At 38.4% G+C, this 20,788-nt stretch overlaps 1 protein-coding gene across 3 annotated transcripts in view; it reads left to right on the top strand.

Moving 5' to 3' along the window:
- Positions 1-4,374: 4,374 nt before the first annotated feature.
- ints1 (integrator complex subunit 1) overlaps positions 4,375-20,788 on the top strand; it is a 29,821-nt gene continuing 13,407 nt past the window's right edge. Inside the window, exons 1-32 of one of the 3 annotated variants that reach the window (XM_046835097.1) lie at positions 4,375-4,518; positions 5,925-6,011; positions 6,100-6,387; positions 6,523-6,719; positions 6,824-6,961; positions 7,036-7,195; positions 7,549-7,654; positions 7,770-7,956; positions 8,025-8,170; positions 8,263-8,404; positions 9,313-9,489; positions 10,178-10,286; positions 11,005-11,125; positions 11,533-11,610; positions 11,689-11,846; positions 11,938-12,034; positions 12,822-12,913; positions 12,996-13,056; positions 14,012-14,209; positions 14,332-14,461; positions 14,948-15,127; positions 15,478-15,627; positions 15,897-16,076; positions 16,222-16,326; positions 16,418-16,585; positions 16,690-16,801; positions 17,346-17,504; positions 17,588-17,734; positions 18,251-18,349; positions 18,470-18,594; positions 18,911-19,165; positions 19,593-19,749. In XM_046835097.1, the coding sequence (XP_046691053.1) occupies positions 5,957-6,011; positions 6,100-6,387; positions 6,523-6,719; positions 6,824-6,961; positions 7,036-7,195; positions 7,549-7,654; positions 7,770-7,956; positions 8,025-8,170; positions 8,263-8,404; positions 9,313-9,489; positions 10,178-10,286; positions 11,005-11,125; positions 11,533-11,610; positions 11,689-11,846; positions 11,938-12,034; positions 12,822-12,913; positions 12,996-13,056; positions 14,012-14,209; positions 14,332-14,461; positions 14,948-15,127; positions 15,478-15,627; positions 15,897-16,076; positions 16,222-16,326; positions 16,418-16,585; positions 16,690-16,801; positions 17,346-17,504; positions 17,588-17,734; positions 18,251-18,349; positions 18,470-18,594; positions 18,911-19,165; positions 19,593-19,749 (4,477 nt within the window). In that variant the 5' untranslated portion in view covers positions 4,375-4,518; positions 5,925-5,956. Of the gene's footprint in view, positions 4,519-5,924; positions 6,012-6,099; positions 6,388-6,522; positions 6,720-6,823; positions 6,962-7,035; positions 7,196-7,548; positions 7,655-7,769; positions 7,957-8,024; positions 8,171-8,262; positions 8,405-9,312; positions 9,490-10,177; positions 10,287-11,004; positions 11,126-11,532; positions 11,611-11,688; positions 11,847-11,937; positions 12,035-12,821; positions 12,914-12,995; positions 13,057-14,011; positions 14,210-14,331; positions 14,462-14,947; positions 15,128-15,477; positions 15,628-15,896; positions 16,077-16,221; positions 16,327-16,417; positions 16,586-16,689; positions 16,802-17,342; positions 17,505-17,587; positions 17,735-18,250; positions 18,350-18,469; positions 18,595-18,910; positions 19,166-19,592; positions 19,750-20,788 lie in introns of all 3 variants that reach the window. The other 2 variants (XM_046835095.1, XM_046835096.1) reach the window with 2 other exon arrangements.

Here is a 20,788-nt window from a genome sequence, read left to right as displayed (position 1 = left end):
AATATTATTATTTTGTAAATTATCTTCGTTAAACAACGCTACTTTTCTAACCAAAACATTCTTTAATTTTTTTTGGTTTCCTTTTGTTACTAAGTATTTATTATTATTTTCTCATTCAAGCATTTATTATTATTGAAATACTAATAATAACAACAGCAACAACAACAATAATAATAACAATAATAATAATAATAATCACAATAATATTAATAATAATAATTATTATTATTATATTGTTTTAATTTGTTACTTATTCAACACTAATTACACATATATTTATTTATTTACATCACAATGTCATCAGCCTGCTTTGAATAAACAAAAGGGCAAATAACAATAATTTTTATTTTAAATTGGTGAGACATCAACAGCGCCCTCTGTCCACAGACAACAGCAGGTGCATCATGGAAACAACTCCGCATTCCACATTTCTAACAAACTGCACCAAGTTTTGGCAAGAGCAGCAGATATTAAAAGTTTTACAGCCTTTCCATTTTCATGCATTCATACTTGGAGTTTGGACATGATAAAAAAGAAAATATAACTTTGCACATAAGCTACAGTTTTTATTTCAGGAGTCTGGCATGTCAGAATCCCTTTAAGCAAATTTTACATCTAAAGACAATTAAAAACTAGATACTAAACTGCCAAATCATTTCCTTCCAAAGAATCTGACTAAGTGCTGGCCATATCCACTGGGCCTACAGGCAGCATGCCAGCCAAGCTGGCTCATTCTTTTCTTCTGTTGAGCAGCACCACTGCTGACTGACTCACCACACATGCATTTTTTCTGAAGCAGCATATGGATCTAATTGCATGGTAGTGCGCTGTGTTCTTTCATGAACAGTATAAAGTCGAGTGCAAGTTGGCCGCAGGACTTGATGAGTAATCGTGTTTGCATTCTGGGTGGCTTTTTACTGAGGAAATCGTTGCCTTAACCCCAAAGACAAGGAAAGATCATTTTACAAAGAAAACAAGTGACCCAAATCTCTAGCAGGTTTTTAAACATTCCTAAAATGTAAACTGATTGAAACCGGTTTAATGGTGGCCCTATGGTGATCATAGTGTTGTACTAAAGCTAGCTAAATTACCAGAAGGTCTGTAGCGAACATCAAATTGTATCCAGAACTTCAGCAACAAAGCTGAATTCTAGCCACAGGGAATAGTAGTTAAAAAAAATACATAAATAAAATTATAAAAAGAGATTCCAATGTTTTGGACATTTTACCTCAAAAACAGTGAATCATTTCCTCATGACTGTGTAGCGGTTTGGGGAGAAAGAGCTTATGTGCAAAATGTTCAAAACGCATTTTGAGTTTATAGACCACTCTTCTGAGACCAGCGCTATATTTAGAGTCTTGACTAAGCATTCCACTGACTTCATCAGGAAGAAAATAAATAAAATAAAATATGCCTAATATTTAAAAAAAAAATTTAAGGAACAAGTCGGTGTGGCACAGGCAGATGGGGAAGGAATTGTTTTGTGTATTGCCTTTTTTAATTAATCTCAGTTAATACAAGTGTTGGACAGAGTTTACCTCAGGACTATTTAAACAGAGTGATCACATATGAGTCACATGCTGCATTTGCTTTTAATATCACTCTTCCCTGAATCTGTCTGTAAAAAACACTGAACCACCATACCGTCCTCATAGTAATGTTTGAGTGGAAGGAAAACTATGCAGTTATTCTTAAACTTGGAATGCCGGATTAAAGAACGCCAAATGCACACCCAATTCTGTTAAATATGTCAGAAAATCTAAATCGATTTCATATAAACAGTGAAAACATAGCAAATAGTATAAATATAGCATACGTGTTTGTAGATAAACCCTTTTTGTGTTAATATCATGAGGTCAGGTTGCAAGCACATGTTGTTTTCAGCAAAGCGCTTACTCTGTGTACTGTTCTCTTTTGGGTGAAAGTTTGTCTGGCAGACACGAGTAATGTCTGTCTCTACGCCTGACATCATTTTGTAATGTGAGGATTCTTGGGAACTGTAGCCCTATTTCTTCTCCTCGGCGCTCCTTTGTGGGAATCGCACCACGTTCACCCCTCTCCAGTTGTGAAAAACTGCAATGTGTTGGAAAACTGTATGTCATTTTTTGTGGGCAATTTTCAAAATGAAATTGTATCTGATATTGCTTCACAGGGAAACAAAACAAAAAAACCCAATGTAATTTGTTTTCTTATAAAAGTATGTTCTTATGCCTTGTTTTATTCATTGTGAGATAAATAAGACCAACTGGAATACTGCTGAGTAATGCTTGGGAAACAGTTAGGCAGTAATAAGACATTGTTTCTCTTTTCTGCCTTGTTTTCCTTTACACAGCTGTAAAGGGGTGTGAATGTCTCCCTAACAATATATTTGACAATTGATAGCTTACAGGAACTTGTTTGGAAATGATCTCTAGTATCTTTGGCTCTTGAGGACATCTATATCACAATCTACAGAGCACTCAACTGACATTACACCTACTTAACCTTAGCTGTTTGTCAGGTATATCAAATATATATTGTGTACATTTCCCATGTGCCGCCATAACAACTCTGACCCTTCAGTGGATTAGTGCTTGCACTCCCATATGATGCAAGGAATGATGCATTGTGTTTTCTGAAAAAATGTAGTTTTCTCTGTAACATTAGACCAGAAGGGTCAACCTTCTCCCCACACACATCAGTTCAGTCACCAGGACTCTCACCAGTTCACCAGTTTTGGTAGGTAATGATTACTGCATTTAGAGAGCGCACCTGAAGACCTTTGCTGTTTTGACTCCGTCACAGTCTTTGTGCATGTCTATTCTTTATATTTGCAACACATCATCTTCAAGAACTGACTTCTTACTTGCTACCTAACATATTCCACCCCTTTATCAAGTGCTAATTTATTGATATAATCGATGTTATTCATTGGAAGTGGCAGCATGTGCTGAATTGTTATGTGCATAAACTGTAATATAAAGTGTTTCTGGAGTTTCAAAACACCTCAGTGTCAATGCAAATTTAAAATCTCAACTTGCTTTTACACGTAAAATAATGTCTAATCTGGGAGATATGGCTGATTACATGGGAAATCAATGCATGTATTCTTGTAGTTTAAAAATACTTCGACTTCCTGGGGCAACTGGAAAAATTGAAAATTCCACAAGTAACAAGGTTACAATTCTACACTGCAATTTTAAAGTCCACACTCACCTCCTCCATCAAAGTCTGGTTTGGCTCTGACATCTCATGGAAGAAAGCCAAATTCCTATGTGTCATTTAATATACAGCATTTATGACAGCAAAGCCGAGACGACTGCAGTTATGACAGCCAGAACTGTGTCTGACCCTTCTCACCCTACTCAGCCACAATTTAAACTATTTTCTTCAGGGGTCAGATACCAGACCATGAATAAAATAAAAAGTCCAGGCTTTGTAGTCGTGCTCCAAACCAACACACTACTAAAATACTGCACTGTATCTGATTCATGATAAAGTATATACATATAGATTTGTTCACATATCCAGGCATGACTGAAATCTGTCTAAACAGATGCACATACTTTGCAGATTGCATTCAGTATATATATAATATTTTCCATCACATATCCTCACTATATGCCAGAAAATATATCCATCACATTCATACATGCTTGTTGAACATCTGCTTCCAAAAGTCATGGCCAGTAATATAGAGTTGGTCTCTATGTATGGAGTTTTGGAGTCTGGCTATGGGGATTTGTATTCATTCAGCTTCACAAGTGTTAGTGAGATCAGGTACTGAATGAACTATTGGGTAAAGAGCTCTGACGTGCAGTAGGTGTTCCAGTCAATCCCAAAGGTGTTCAGTGAGGTTGATGTCAGGGATCTGTGCAGGACACTTGAGTTCTTCAACTTCAACAAAAACAACATGCATGGAGCTCGCTTTGGGCATGGGGTCACTGTCATGCGTTAATGCAGTATATAATACAATAATGCAAAAGTCAAATATAGATTATAAATTAATATATAACTATAAGAAAATTTGTATTAGAAACGGTCTGATTTGAAGTGGATTCAGAACTCAAACAAACAGACTACTTAGTTAGCTTGATCCTATCCTAGTTACTTAATTTATTTAAAATAATATAATACAAAACCTTTTTTTCTTAACTTAATTACGTCATAAATAACGTTCAAACTTAAGAAAAGGGAGAAATATTGTTAACATTAAGAAAATTAGCAAAAAAAGGACCACTTTGACACAGACCTAGACTTTAGTTAGCTCGAACCTTTCCTAGTTACTTTACTTAATGTATTTATAAGAATATAAACAACATATATATTTTTTCCTTAAATTAACTACATAAATAACGTTCAAATTAAAAAAAAAAAAGGACTGCAGACGTAAACATTACAATATTTGTTGTGGGATTCTGCCGGCGGCATTTTTCTCCCGGTGCACGAGAGGGCGCTGCTCAGCTCAGAACCGCGCGGTCACCGGCCGACCGAGAAGAAGAGGTTTTTACCATGGAGCATCGGCTCTAAACATCCAAAGTAAGTCTTTACAACCATTATAATTATTATTCTCTTAAAATAACCGACAGTTTGAGCATAATAAACAATTAAATGCTGATAAACCTTGATAAATCTTACTGCTGCTTTGTAAGATATAATATACAGAGTCCTGGAACTGAGATGTTTATTCTATTTAGCATTGTTTGCTAACAGTCCTATCCGAGATTTAAGACAAGTTATTAATATACTATTAATATATAATTCTATGTATTATTTTCTATATTTACTGGAGTTTTAGTTCCATTGCTGTCTAGATCGTTTTTGCAGTTTGTTTTATCTGAATTAAATTAATAATAATATAAGAAATCTGTATAGTCAAGTTCACATATAGTCAGTTGTAGAAGTAAATAATAATTATATTAGGATACGTATGATTTTAAAACCATTTCTTTATTTGTAAAATAAATTAGTGATGAAAAATGACATTCAACGATTATTAAAATGTTCTGTATACACCACAGGGCCAAAAGTACATGGACACCAGTCCAACACACTCATTCGTGGTTCTTTTCAATTCTGTTCAATTCAGTTTAGTTTTATTTGTGTAGAACTTTTAACAAAGGACATTGTCACAAAGCAGTTTTTAATAAAGAGGTTTTCTCCTTCTTTCGGCTTCTCCCTTTAGGGGTCGCCACAGCAGATCATCAGTCTCCATACTACTCTTTCCTCTACATCTGCCTCTTTCAAAACAACCACCTGCATGTCTTCTCTCACCACATCCATAAACCTCCTCCTTGGACTTCTTCTATTTCTCCTTCCTAATGGCTCCATCCTCAGCATTCTCCTAGAGATGTACCCCATGTCCCTCCTCTGCACATGTCCAAACCATCTTAATCTCGCCTCCCTCACCTTGTCTCCAAAACGTCCTACATGCGCTGTCCATCTAATAAACTCGTTTTTAATCCTGTCCATCGACTCAATTAGAAACGACCTGCGATGTTGTATGGTTTAGAGACAGTTGCATTGAGTAAAAGACAGGAGGTGGAGCTGGAGGTAGCAGAGCTGAAGATGTTGAGGTTTTTGTTGGGAGTGACGACGATGGACAGGATTAGAAATGAGTTTATTAGAGGGACAGCGCATGTAGGATGTTTTGAAGACAAGGTGGGGAGGTGAGATTGAGATGGTTTGGACATTTGCAGAGAAGGGACATGAGTTATACTGGTAAAGGAATGCTGAGGATGAAGCCACCAGGTAGGAGGAAAAGAGGAAGGCCAAGGAGGAGGTTCATGGATGTGGTGATGATAGAAGACATGCAGGTAGTTGGTGTGATAGAGGCAGATGTAGAGGACAGGGTGGTATGGAGACGGATGATCCGCTGTGGCAACCCCTAAGAAGAAGAAGATTATCATCATCACATTGTATCACTGTACTGTTTCTGTGTTTAGCAGATTGCAATTATTGATCTACATCTTGCGCCATGAATCGGCCGAAGCCGACCAGCCTTAGGCGCCCCAGTGGTGCCAAAACATCAGGTATGTGGTGTAGTTAGTTATAAAAATACGAAAAAGTGACAGGTATTAATGTGTACATTTTACAATCTCTTTGTCTTGTGTGTCTCAGGTCACCCTCCACCAGGAGATTTCATCGCTTTAGGAGCCAAAAGTCAGGCGAGCGAGACTAAAGCAAACCCGGCTCTGCTTAAACCAGCATCTACAGGATTGCCCCCGGACCGCAAAAGAGAGGCTTCGTCAGCTTTACCCTCATCCTCAGGCTTGTCCAACCTCACTAAACGCCCCAAGCACTCTGCCACTCCACCCAGTGCACTCGCACGTCTTGCTGAAGTAGCTGCTGTTGACAAAAGAGCAATTTCACCCTCTATTAAAGAGCCATCTGTGGTGCCTATTGAAGGTGAGACAGTATAAGGTTTAGTGTTACTGAATTAAAATTTTTTTTTTGCATATGTATTTCTTGTAACCATATTGAGAGGTTTATGTTTAAAACATTTGAGATCAGATGATCCTAAGCTTTGTGCTGGTGTTGCAGTTCCTCCGGCTGTATTACTGGATGAGATCGAGGCAGCTGAGGCTGATGGCAACGATGAGCGTATTGAAGGATTGCTGTGTGGTGCAGTCAAACAGCTGAAGATGAACCGGGCCAAGCCGGACATCACTCTGTACCTCAGTCTCATGTTCCTTGCCAAGATCAAACCCAACGTATTTGCAACTGAAGGAGTCATTGAGGTTAGAGGCACCCATGTTTTTTTTTTTTTTTTTTTTTTTTGTATTATTACTCCTTAGTATTTCGGTCAAGCAGCACGTTCATTTCGCTGTGTGTCCTGGTTTAGGCTTTGTGCAGCCTCCTTCGGCGTGATGCCTCTATTAACTTTAAGGCCAAGGGGAACAGCCTGGTGTCCGTTCTGGCCTGCAATCTGCTGATGGCAGCGTATGAAGAGGACGAGAACTGGCCTGAGATTTTTGTCAAAGTAAGAAATTAGACACTGAACTTTATTTTAGATGAAGAAAAGTGTCATTCATGCATGGTTTATTTTTTCCTCAGGTGTACATTGAGGACTCTCTAGGTGAGAGAATCTGGGTGGACAGCTCCCACTGTAAAACATTCGTAGACAACATACAGACTGCATTTAACACCAAGATGCCCCCGAAGACCATGCTGCTGCAGACCGAAACGACCCGCTCAGGAGGAGATATGAGTGCAGGTATACTGTTCATGAGCAAGGAAACTCGTATGAGTGCAATCAGAAGAAATACACTGCTGGCTAATAAACTGCTGACTGGTGGATCCATCATGTTTTAAGACAATCAATAACAAACGTCTAAACTACACTAACATTTAATGGCATTTGGCAGAGCCCTTATCTTTAGTGACTTGGAGGAGAAAATTAAATAAAGTATCAAAATTAGCAAATGCAGAAAGGAAAACCTTGAACAATATATGAACTGTGGAGTCAAAAGGTAAAGAAATATGTGCTATGACTTCTGATTAATGAATAAAATAATATGAATTGTAAGATATATTTAAATGTATAAAGAATCTGCTTTGTTTTTTCAGGAAACAGTCCTCATCCTTCCACTCCAGATGAGGATGACAATCAAACTGAGTTCCTAATTGCAGAGGAGAAGCTTAGTCCTGAAGATGAAGGGCAGGTTATGTCCAGGTACTGAACTATTACAGATGTGTTGCCATATGACGCAGTACTTCTGACCATAGTTGATATTTTATTACAGATAAATAACTTTTCTCGGTTTTATGACTGACTCACACATACGTAGGTACGATGAGTTGGCAGATAGTGTGGAGGACTACGTGCTGGATGTTTTAAGGGACCAACTAAATCGCAGACAACCCATGGACAACGTATCCCGAAACCTGCTGCGCCTGCTAACAGCCACCTGCGGTTACAAGGAGGTTCGACTAATGGCTGTACAGAGGCTGGAGATGTGGCTGCAGAATCCAAAGGTAATAAAAGAGAGTTTGGCTGTTGTTTTTCTGGTTTCATGTTGTCATACCGTATGCATTTGTTACAGCTGACAAGACCAGCACAGGACCTCCTCATGTCCCTGTGCATGAACTGTAGAACCCACGGCGCTGACGACATGGACGTGATCTCCAACCTAATCAAGATTCGTCTTAAGCCTAAAGTTCTCCTCAATCATTACATGCTGTGTGTCCGGTAAGCCCTGCACTTCCAATAGGTTCTAAGAATTGCAAGGTTTTAGTGTGTATTGTACACTGGTGTTTATGTGGAATTTGTCTGCATTGCAGGGAGCTCCTGAATGCACACAGAGATAACCTGGGCACCATGATTAAGCTCGTGATCTTTAATGAGCTGTCCAACGCCAGAAATCCGAACAACATGCAAGTGCTTCATACAGTCTTGCAGCACAGCCCAGAGCAGGCCCCAAAGGTTCGCCTTGTTCACTTTCCTAAAGTTCATTTCTTTGTTTTCATCTGTTCACAGTATGACTGTTTGCAAACATTTGACCGGTTTTCTTTGGAGCATTGTTTAAAAAATGTTTGGGTTCATCCAAGTGGATCCTTAAGCAGTTTGTGCTTACATTTATTCATTTAGCAGACTCTTTCAATCAAAATCCGAATATACTGAGACGGGAAGAAACAAGAAACACATTGTGCATGCGTCTGCCTGTCTGTGTGTGTTTGTCTGTATGTGTTTGTGCACTAGTGTGGGGAAATGTCAAAACAAAAAATTCTAACAGTCGAAAATGATGAAACAGTGGGTTTTTGACCAAATTCAGGTTTTTCTGCCAGTAGTGCTCTTTCTGAAACCGTTTCTATATTTCACCTAAATGTTATGGTATTTTTATTTATTTATCCATTTTTTTATTTCATTTCACAGTTTTTATTTTACCTATAACATATTGGGTAACTTTGGATATAAATCCCTATGTTGTAGTGGAACAGATAAAAGTCTAAATAAATCGATTTTTTTATAAAAACATTTCGGCCTGTCGGAATGTCTGGTGGTCCCGCAGCTTCACCTGAGCAGCAAAAAAACAGAGGGAATCACTTCTAGACTCAGACACTAAAAATAAATTGGTTTTTTTTATTAAGACAATGCACTGTATTTATGAGTAAATATTTTGGCACCAGTGTAAAAGTAGTCCATCTGTTGTGGAAAGCATGAACTATCTGCTATTTCATTTATGAAAATTAAGTGCTCTCTAACAGATTTCTTGAAACTCCTTGGGCTTCGGGTCCCTATCTTATCAAACTGAGCTATTTCGATTATAAATGTTAATTAAGCATCATTTTGTATTGATTTTAAGCTCAATGCATGTTTCTTTCTTCATCTAGTTCCTGGCCATGGTATTCCAGGACTTGCTGACTAACAAGGATGATTATTTGCGTGCATCTCGTGCTCTGCTCAGAGAGATCATCAAGCAGACCAAGCATGAAATCAACTTCCAGTCTTTTTGCCTGGGCCTCATGCAGGAGAGGAAGGAGGCCTTATATGCTGACATGGAGTTTAAAGTGAGCGACTTCCACATTGCAGGATGCTGCTATACACTATATGGCTAAAAGTATTGGGACACAACTTTTCCAGCCTTATGTTGTTGTTTCCCTAAATGCTACCACAAAGATGGAGGCACATAATTGTGTGTGATGTCTTTGGATGGTGTACCTGTGAGTGGATGAGCTTGAGGGTCCTGCACTTGAGTTCTAACCTTAATCTTGCTGGGGCGAATTGAAACACTGAGAGCACCCCAGGCCTCTTCACCCCACATCAGCACCTGACTTTACTAACACCCTTGTTTCTGAATGAGCACAAATTTCCACAAGCACACTCTCAAAATCTGGTGGAACATCATCTCAGAAGAGTGGTGGTTATTATGACAGCAATTGGGGACTAAATGTAGAATGCAATGTTCAAAAAGCGCAGACGAATCTTATGGTCAGGTGTCTAAAAAAATTTAATCCATATTGTCTATCTTAAGGTGATTGCACAGGCTAAATTCAAATAAGGAACTTTATTTTTATTTATGCCCAAATGTGAACATAATAACATGGATTTTACATTAAAGCTAGAATGGATTAGGTATACTGGACTCTACCTAGCTTCTCGCTTTTATTAATTAGTATAAGCATGTATGAAATGAAATAAGATTTCCAAAATCTTTTATTATTATTATTATAATTTTTTTATATTCCTTGTGCACAGGAGCGTTTTGTTATCCAGGTGACGGACCTGTTAACAGTGTCCATGATGCTGGGCATCACAGCACAAGTTAAAGAAGCTGGCATTGCATGGGACAAGGGAGAAAAGAAGAGTAAGTGCTATTTCTGTAATTCCATATGTATCATATTATTGATTTTTTTTTTATTTGTTATTCATAGTAAACAAAAAAAAGGTAAAAATTCTTTTCAGCATATAAACTAAAATCAATAAAAAAAAAATCACAGATTTTTCAACTCAGATTTTTCAGATCGCTGAATTGCCTTTGTTTGAAATGCAACATTAACCGTCCACTTTATTAGGAACACCTCATTTTGTGCTGGTTTTTCCTAATAATTTGGATGGTTAATGTATTTTATAAACATACACTATATGGGCAAAATAACATCACCCCCTTATGTGGTTCTCCCCAAACTGGTGCCAGATTGTTTAAAGCACACAACTGTGACCTTACTAATGCTCTTGTAGCTGGATGAATGCAAATAGCAACAGCCACACTCCTAAATAAGGAATGAAATGTTTAGCAAATACATATGAGTGTATTGGCCTGGTATCCTCATACCTTTGGTTAGATAGTTTATATATTGTCTCTGTTAGAGAAGGTAAACAACATACTATTTTCCATTAAATGCATGTTTGGCTTAAATGAAACGACATAGCGAATATTCAAGTATGCTTCATAACATAGACCAACTAATCAATAATCAAAAACAAATAGTAGATTTATTTATTTTTTTGTTATTGCTAAAAGCTTTGATTATTATTGTTGGAATGGCGGTTCATGTTCTGTTGCCTGTTTGCTTTTGTATCAGATCTGGAAGTTCTCAGAGCTTTTCAGAACCAGATTGCAGCCATCCAGAGAGATGCTGTGTGGTGGCTGCACACTGTGGTTCCTTCCATCAGCAAACTGGGACCGAAAGACTATGTGCACTGGTATGGGGAGACTGATGATCACTTGTATCTGCATAGTCGTATAACTCATGATGATATCAGTGATTTAAAAAACATTCATATAACACAATTTATAATGAGAATGCAGCACATACACTGATCAGGCATATTATTATGACCACCTGCCTAATATTGTGTCGGTCCCCTTTTTGCTAATTACTGCTTCTAACACATCAGCTTGGAGGATGAAGATAGTGTTGTTCACTTTATTATGTTATGCCTGGTCAGGGTGAATAATAAATATGTAGTGAAAAACAGTTTTAATTTGATGTGAGATCTGATGTAAGATTGTATGACTAGAAAAACATAATACTGGTGTAACTGTCTTATTGAATATCTTATAAATAGAGATGGTTTGATTGTTGTGTGTGTATACTTACTATCAACAGCCTCCACAAAGTGCTATTCACAGAGCAGCCTGAAACATATTACAAGTGGGATAACTGGCCTCCGGAAAGTGACAGAAAGTAAGCATTTAACAAGCTTTTGCACATTGTTTTTGGGATTCACTAGTTTTTAATGCTCTTTCTCTACAATTGCATCAGTTTTTTCCTTAGGCTGTGTTCAGAGGTTCCTTTGCTGGAGGACACGCTGATGCGCATCCTGGTGATTGGGCTGTCCCGAGACCTGCCTTTGGGCCCAGCAGACGCCATGGAACTGGCTGATCACTTGGTGAAGAGAGCTGCCGGAGCGCAGTCAGACGGTAGCCTGTATTCTTTTGTTTACTCTCTTTCATTTAGCAGATTTCGAGCAATCTCTCGAGCTGTCTCTCTCACTCTGTCTGTTTTTTGTAGATTTGGATGTGTTGCATGTGGAGAGGATTCAGCTTATCGATGCTGTCCTGAACTTGTGTACATACCATCACCCAGAGATTATCCAGCTTCCTGCAGGGTAACAGTCATTATTTATTTAGAACAATATTTAAAATCCAGGGCTAGTATTGCACCCAACACGTGAGCTGCAAAACATCTTTCAAATGGGCATAAGAATATTTGCATGTGTTTAAAAATATGTACTGAATGAACTCTCAGTAGGGTGTGGGTAAAAAAAATAATGTACATAGGTATAATAAAAACATTGTGTGAGAAAATTGAATGATGTCTATTTGTTTTACATGATACATGCCATTTTTCTTGTTTGTTTTCTCCAGTTCAGAAACATGCTCTGAAATTTCCCTTTGGCAAAAAGTCCTGTACACATATGTTGCATGTTATGTAACAGTGTTTATTTATTTTGTCCCTGACAAATAAGCAAATATAACGAGTTCGTGTAGCTGCATGTCTTTTCCGCAGTTTTGCATAATTCAGCTTTGTTTTCTTTGTCATTCAGCTTTCGCCGATGTTAGCAGATACCTTATATGGAATTGAACTGAGATTCAAGTTTATTCAGATTAGAAGGAAGAAGGGAAGAATGAGAAACTGTGCACTTTGGGAAAATTTTCAGGATTATTAATGCTTTAATTTGTTTTAAGATCGTGATCATAGTATAGCGGGAGATAGTGTGAGTTAGCTGGTAGAAAAAGAAAAGCAAGTGCCATGTATAGGCCACATTAAGTCCATTAAAGAGAAATTAATTTTTTTCATAAGTACTCATTAGTAATTCATTAGTGGCAGTTCTGGTGTTTGAAATCATTACTATAATGATTTATGTCGGTCTTGGCTTTATTGTGATATTTTAGGTATCAGCCTCCAAATCTGGCCATATCAACTCTCTACTGGAAAGCTTGGCTCCTGCTGCTTGTTGTGGCATCCTTCAACCCTCAGAAAATTGGTGAGGCCTTTAGAGCTCTGCAGTTTATCTGATATCTAAATACTATAAACATGCCTTCATAGCCTTCATTTGTTTGTTGTAGGTCTGGATGCTTGGGAGGGCTACCCCACTTTGAAAATGCTTATGGAGATGGTTATGACCAAGTAAGAAAATGTTTATTTTCGGCATTTGGAATGCCAAGACTTTGTTTTACTTGTTTTTTAAATTAAATTAAATTTTTAATTATTATTTTTATATATCTCTGTACAAGTTCACAGTAGAAATGGCTTGGCCTGATGCTGCATTCCAGCAATTCAAATTCCTACTTGATATTCTGACACTCCAGTCAAGCACTCCAATCTTTGAAACACAGAAAGACGTTGTATAAACAAAGAAAATAGGTTTGCTTGATTACCTGGTATTTGTTTTCTAGCTCTATGTGCATTTTTATAATCAACAGAGAAGCTGCCATGTTAGCATAATATCACATCAAATTGAGGTTGTTAAAGTCAATTTTAAAGTTTATTTTTCAACTTGTTTCAGTGTTCTTTATGTATTCAAAGTTGAGAATGGAAGGCATGAGTCCAGGGCAAGCTCAAATCCTTGATGGATTCTATTTTCGTGAGAAATAGTCTTCACTGGAATACAATTGGCTAAATATTTTAAATTGTAAATGCAACATTGAGGCCTTTAATATATCATTTGTTAATGTTTCTGACATTTTTGGCCACAGAAACACCCAAAATGCATTTATTTGGTCCATGTAATACAGCTTTATGCTACAGTAATCATAATGAAAACACCACAGGTTGAGACGAGCCCGAAGAGGTGGAGGTACGTGCTGGAGAGAAGGGGAACGATAGTCAATAAGAGCAAGACATGCACATTAAAGAGAGAGAGGGCAGTGGAGTGGTGCAGTTGCAAGGAGCAGAGGGTTAAGGTTAGGGCTAGAAGTGAAAGTTAAAGACCTGAGTTCCATTGTGCAAAGTAATGGAGATATGTGACGATATGTGATGGAAGGGTATCTGCAAGAGTGAAAGGGAAAGTTTAAAAGACAGTGGTAAGACCTGCTATGTTGTACACCACATACTATAAAAACGTACTCCCCCCTGCATTCAGCAACTACTCCTATCCACCCTGTACGGTGGCTGATGAGGAGACAAAGGCGGAGATGATTAGCCGTGAGCTTCAGGTCTCCCAGAAGGAGCGTCAGGAGATCCTGGCCTTCGAAAGCCACCTGGCAGCTGCGTCCACCAAGCAGACCATTACGGAAAGCAGCAGCCTGCTGCTGTGCCAGCTTACCAGCCTGGAGCCAAAGTAGGTCTCCAGCAGCACATACATGGTTTTATAGTAGAGGTGCTTAACTTACAAAGATGTTATGTCATCTACAATCGAATTCCAATAATAGACTTGTTTGCAATGTGTGTATTTAATTTCAGGGGTCCGCCACGCAGACCACCACCACACATCCAGGAACAGCTGAAGAGTCTGAACCAGTCACTACGTTTGGGACATCTCTTGTGCCGCAGCCGCAATCCAGACTTCCTCCTCAACATCATCCAGAGACAGGTGATCCCTTGTGATAAATGATTTTATAAACTTCTCCCTAGTAGTGATATCAGCATTTGTTATTCAGATGAGATTGAAACAAAGATCAATACTTCATTAGGGGATGCAAATATACGAATGTCCGCTGTAGTATGCAGAAGGTTGGAAATGTTTATTAACCAGTAGGAGAAAATGTAGCAAAATCTGATATCTATATTATGAAATTTAGATTAAGGAATATAGTTTGCTGAACACTGACTAAGGGACTGACTACATATCTATTTTTTTTTTTTTTGTGTACTTAAATCTGACTAAACTATTATACTAAATACTGGCTACATCAATACAGTCCATCTTTCACAAGCAAACCTGTCATCCTTCCTAATAGCATTTTTTTCAGCTAGACAAATATCTACTTATTCTCCTCCAATTGAGACAAACATTAATGTTTGGTTACTGTCACTTTTGACATTAAATCTGTGTGAATCCCTGCCTTTGTTTCTTCAGGCATCTTCCCAGTCCATGCCATGGCTGGCAGACCTGGTCCAGTCCAGTGAAGGGTCGTTGGACGTACTGCCTGTTCAGTGCCTGTGTGAATTCCTCCTCCATGATGCAGCTGACGAGACACCATCTGCTGATGACGAAGAAGAAGGAGAGAGCAAAGAGCAGAAAGCAAAGAAAAGACAGGTTCTGTATCCTGTACTTTTTTTTTTTTTTAGATATAGTTGATTTGTAAACAGAAAATTTTTTTTTACATTCCTGTTCCAGTGTTCAACACAGCCACCATTAGGGTTAATACAAATTTAAACAATGTTTAATAAACATCGCAAAAATCAAACACTGCATTTATCAACAAACGTGTATTTTCAGAGCATCCGTTTGTAGTGTGCTTTTATTTTTTGCATGCAGAAACATAAAAAAAATGCTTTCTGTGATTATTCCTGAACCCTTGTTATAGCATAGACAGCATTCCCTGTAAAGAGTCCAATCCCTGGTGTTAGTTGTTTTATAAGAATATTTCTGCTGTGCCTGTACAGAGACAGCAAAAGCAGAGACAACTCTTAGGACGGCTGCAAGATCTGCTGTTGGGGCCTAAGGCAGACGAGCACACAACCTGTGAGGTGCTGGACTACTTCCTGCGCAGACTTAGCTCTTCTCAGGTGGCATCCAGAGTGCTTGCTATGAAGGTAGTGTATGGAACAGCACAACAGGAGTTCTTTAGACGGTCTCCCAATAAACGCAGAAGTGATCATACACTGTGAAATGAGTAATAAATGAATATTGCTGATGAATATCCGACCCCTACTGTGCTTGCAAATTAAGAAAAATATAAGCAACAAAAACACTTGCATATTCTAACATTGATGGCAAATATAATTTTGGAGTTATGTTCTTATGTTTTTAAAGTATTGCATCAGTGCTAATTTGTGATTGTGGGACTGGGCCTAATTTCCAGGGTCTGTCCTTGGTCCTTTCCGAGGGAGGGATAAAGGATGGGGAAGAGCGGGACCAGGTGATGGAGGATGACTCCAGGGATGCGGAGCTGCTTCCTACCTATCAGTGGCTCTTGCAGGACCTACCCAATCTGCCGTTGTTTGACAGCGTGAGAGGCATGACTGCCAGCGCCCTGCAGCAGGTCAGACTGCCATCCGGCTTATGACAGTTATCATTCAAATCAGATTAGTCTAAAGTGAAGTGGTCACTTTAAACTAATCAGTCAGCATTTCTGATTGTCTAGCTGGCACATCTGTAAAAATGCTGATGTGTATGTTATTCTACAGGCCATTCACATGGAGACTGATCCTCAGACCATACGTGCCTATGTGATCTACCTCTCCCAGCATGCACCAGTAGGGGAGCAGGGCCTGCACAATGATCTAGCACTGGTGAGATTAAATTTTTTTTGTAATTACTGTGGAATTTATTTATTTTTCATGACTGAAGATACATGGTTGTTTTTGTCTCTGTGTGTGTCAGGATGTAGCTCGGCTGATCGTGGAGCGCTCCACCATCATGAACAGTCTATTCTCAAAGCACCCATGCAGGCCAGAGTCAGACGCAACACTCACCGCCCTCCTGTCTATCTTCTCTACCTACATCTGTCGTATGAGGAAAACCAAGGAAGGAGAGGATCTTTACAGCTGGGTCAGCAGACTGAATTTTGAAAAAAAAAATCATACACTCCTAGAGAACTTTTTGTCTCATGTGGTATATTTGGGCTAATTAAGTTCTCGATGTTGATTTAACAGTCTGAGTCTCAGGACCAGGTGTTTCTGCGCTGGACAACAGGAGAAACAGCTACAATGCATATTCTGGTGGTCCATGCCATGGTCATCCTGCTCACGTTAGGACCACCCAAAGGTGTGCTGCTTCTCCCTGCCTCATTTCCTTCTAAAAAAAATTTTTGATTGAAATATTCATGTGACTTCTTACATCAGAGACAAGCTTATATCTGGAGACAAAATTATTCCAGAAATATGTGCCAATCGGCTCATCTTTTGTTTATTAGGGAAGAAAGAAGATTCTGGCACATTGTTTTTCCCATTTATTTTGTGCAAAATTGATATAGGTTGCCATGTCTAAAGTGGTCATTTTAATATTCATTTCATTTATTTTATATAATTGGAAAATGGGAAAAGTGGTGAAATATGTTAATATAAGTACAGAATTGCTTTATTTTTAATATATTGCTAAAATTATTACTATCAAGTGGTAAATTCCTCCCATTAATTCTAGATAAAAGTCCATTTTTTATTTCCAAATGAAAATGAAGGCACAAGAAACATTCAATAGATAAATACTACAATTAAATGAGTAATATTTCAGTCTAAAAATATTTCATGTATATAATTCTGCTCTGTATTACATTAAATTATAGTGTGCACTACATTTATTTCTTTAGCAGATGAAAGTGAGTTCCTCACTCTACTAGAAATCTGGTTCCCTGATAAAAAACCCCTTCCTACTGCTTTCCTGGTGGACACATCAGAGGAAGCTTTGCTCTTACCCGATTGGCTAAAACTGAGGATGATCCGCTCAGAAGTATCCAGACTGGTTGATGCAGGTAAGCGTCTACTTTAGATCTAGTAAATGGAGAACCACTTGTAACCTTTGGTAAGTATGTATGTGATCTTTCTCTCCTAATAGCATTGCAGGATTTGGAGCCGCAGCAGCTGCTGCTGTTTGTGCAGTCCTTCGGCATTCCAGTGTCCAGCATGAGCAAACTGCTGCAGTATTTGGACCAGGCCGTCTCCCATGACCCACAGTCACTGGAGCAGAACATCATGGACAAGAGTGAGGACATGCATCTCACTTATATGCAACTCTATCTATCTATCCATCTATCTATCCATCCATCCATCCATCCATCCATCCATCCATCCACCCATCCACCCACCCACCCACAAACTTTGGTCAAATACTGCACTGTACATTTGCGGATTTTTGGAACATGTGGGGAGGTCTTAGAACGCAACCCCCGTGAGTTCCGTGGGATATATATGTAATATATATAATTACACAGCAGCTGTTTTTTTAAGTGAACTGCCACAGTAAATTCCGGGCCTGTACTTTCGAATTCAATGAAAATCTGAAAATAACATCAGGTTTGACTTTACTTTGACTCATATTCACATTGAGACTCTGGTTCACATTATATATATATATATATATATATATATATATATATATTTTTTTTTTTTTAAATCGTTTTAGTCACACCCATAACTGTTTACTCAGACATTTAACTATACTGTATTACTGCAAAAGACCTGTACATCTAACTAGATGTTGACATAAACATTGTGACAGATTACATGGCTCATTTGGTGGAGGTGCAGCATGAGAGAGGTGCAACAGGAGGACACACGTTTCACAGTTTACTCAGTGCATCGATTCCAACACGCAGAGGTCAGCTGTGGAGTCAATGACATTTACTCCTATTTTCACCTCTAAATAATTTTATTTATGAGTCATTTATCTACATGCCTGCATAGATCTGTGATGTACTTACTGGTTGTTACGTTGCAGACAGTGCAGAGTCGAGTAGGGTGAAAATGGCAGTAGATCCTCCACACAGCTTGGTGAAGATGAGAGCCGTGAGTCAGTTGCCTGTCATCGGCCCTGACGATGATCTCGCCGCCATTCTGCTGCAGGTGCTCTTTGTTTATCTTTTTTGACTGAATGTATAGCATGTCCTCTCAAGCTTTATTAGAAAAACCTGAACATTAATGCAGTTATCTAATCAGCCAATCATGTGGCAGCAGTGCAGTGCATAAACAAGTGCAGAGACAAGTCAAGTGCCGTAGTTTAATGTTTTCTTTTCAACATTTAAATAAAGTGTGTGATGTGTGATCATTTATCCTCAGCATGCTTGTGCTAGATAGGGGCCACAAAAACACTACAATCGACTAAGATTGAGAGTTGTTTGCTGTACTTGGACAATCATCACACTTGTTTCTTTGTGTACAGCTGTTCCCAGTGAAGATGGACCCACGCTGGCCCACGACCCGATCCCGCCCCTTGGCCTTGGCCCTGCAGCAGGTTCTTGCTAAAGAAGTGTTGCTGGCACGAAAGGGAATGGGTCAGCAGGGTGGAACAGCTGCACGAGTCCTGCAGGCCCTTGCAGCCCTGCTCGGGTCGGCCCACGCTGGATCTCTGGTAGTGGCGATGCATCATAGTCATGCTTTTTTGTGCCCTTTGCTGCGTCAGCTGCATCTCTACCAGGTAGGAAAAACGTTCAGTATTTATTTATTCATAGACCAGTCAAGGAAAAACATGTGAATGAATGGAAAATGTGAAAATACCTACTGGAAAATCGCAGTAAATTTGTATTTGCTATAATAGTACTGAAAGATCTATCACATGTGGACAGACAAATATTGTATTCAAAAAGTGAGGTAACAACCTCTGGCAGTGGTATAACAATATCACTCTAAGATGACTGCATAAACAGTAACAGCGGTTAAAGTCATGGAAATAATCCTGGAAAAAGCCCAGATTTTAATGTCCTAGAGAAACAAAAGGAATATCTTTGTGCTGATCATACGGTTACAGAACAAACATTTCCAAGAACTGTCATCATTACTTGGTCTGACCTCTCTCTCTCTCTCTCTCTCTCTCTCTCTCTGTCTCTCTCTCTGTTTGTCAGCAGATTGCATCCCAGGATGTGGCTTTCAGTTCACTCTTTTTTAAGGTGGTCATGCAGATGTTAACCTGGTTGGAGAGCTCTGCACTGGAGGCAGGGCCGCTTATCAACCTGCTGAAGTCTCTGGTGGCGCAGTATTCTCACAAGCACCACATCACCGATGGTGAGGAGACCTTGCTAGTTTTTGTTAAACATGGTGGTTCACCTACCATCTCACCTACCATCCAGCTTCATTTAAACTTTCACTTAAATAAAAGTACAAAATTATTTGCGTTTTAATGTACTTAAGTTTTCAAAGTATTATGAATTATTATGGCTATAATGCCCTATTATCATTTTTGTCACAAGACTCTTGCTGAACTCTTGCAACTCAGTTATGTGAAAAGACTCAAATGTAGGGATGAAACGATTCCTCGATTAACTCAAATACAAAAAATCATTGATGTTTTTTTCTTACAATTCTGACTTCTGTAGTGCCAGAAAGCTTTACACATTGAAAATAAAATAGGCTACAATCAATAGAATCCGATCCCTGAAGAGAACCCTGTCTAACAATCAGCTGTGAAAGAGAAGAAACAAGACGGATGAAGCAGAGGAGCCTCGTTCATACACTAACAGCTCCAAACTTCAGGCCGACAACACAGTGAATGCACCAGTTATGTACGAGAAACAAAGTCAGATTTGCGAGAAATAAATGTGAGGGGAAAAAAAGGCATAATTAGGCAAATCTTTTTTTTATGTGGCTGAATCCAGCTTCCATAGGATTCAGGCCAAAGAAAACAACAGAAAGTGTCCAAAGTTTGGAATCATTTCAAACTAAAACATAAAGAAAACAACGTACAGTGCGTTTTTTTTTATTTAGTATTTTTTTTATTTATTTCATTATTTTTTTTTAAGAGTAAACTGAAATATATTTTGATATTTTTATTTAGGATTTTTTTATTTATATATTTGTCACAGATATTCTTGTATGAAATTTTAGCAATAAAATGTCAATATTATCAAAAAGGAAAAGAAATTACTTTTTTTAAGACCCATTTTATTTTCTCTAGTATATTTAGTATTTCTTTTTAATAAGGAAAAAGTACTTCTTATCCGATTACTCAATTAATTGTGGGAATAATCGGTAGAATACACGATTAATAACATAATCGATAGCTACAGCCCTACTCTATTACTCTCAGCACACCAATTTATCAATA

The sequence above is a fragment of the Silurus meridionalis genome, chromosome 22 (assembly GCF_014805685.1).
Source record: "Silurus meridionalis isolate SWU-2019-XX chromosome 22, ASM1480568v1, whole genome shotgun sequence".
In the NCBI taxonomy this organism is placed as follows: Eukaryota; Metazoa; Chordata; class Actinopteri; order Siluriformes; family Siluridae; genus Silurus; species Silurus meridionalis.
Note: the sequence above shows the minus strand (reverse complement) of the source record. Positions and strands in the feature narration are given on the sequence as shown.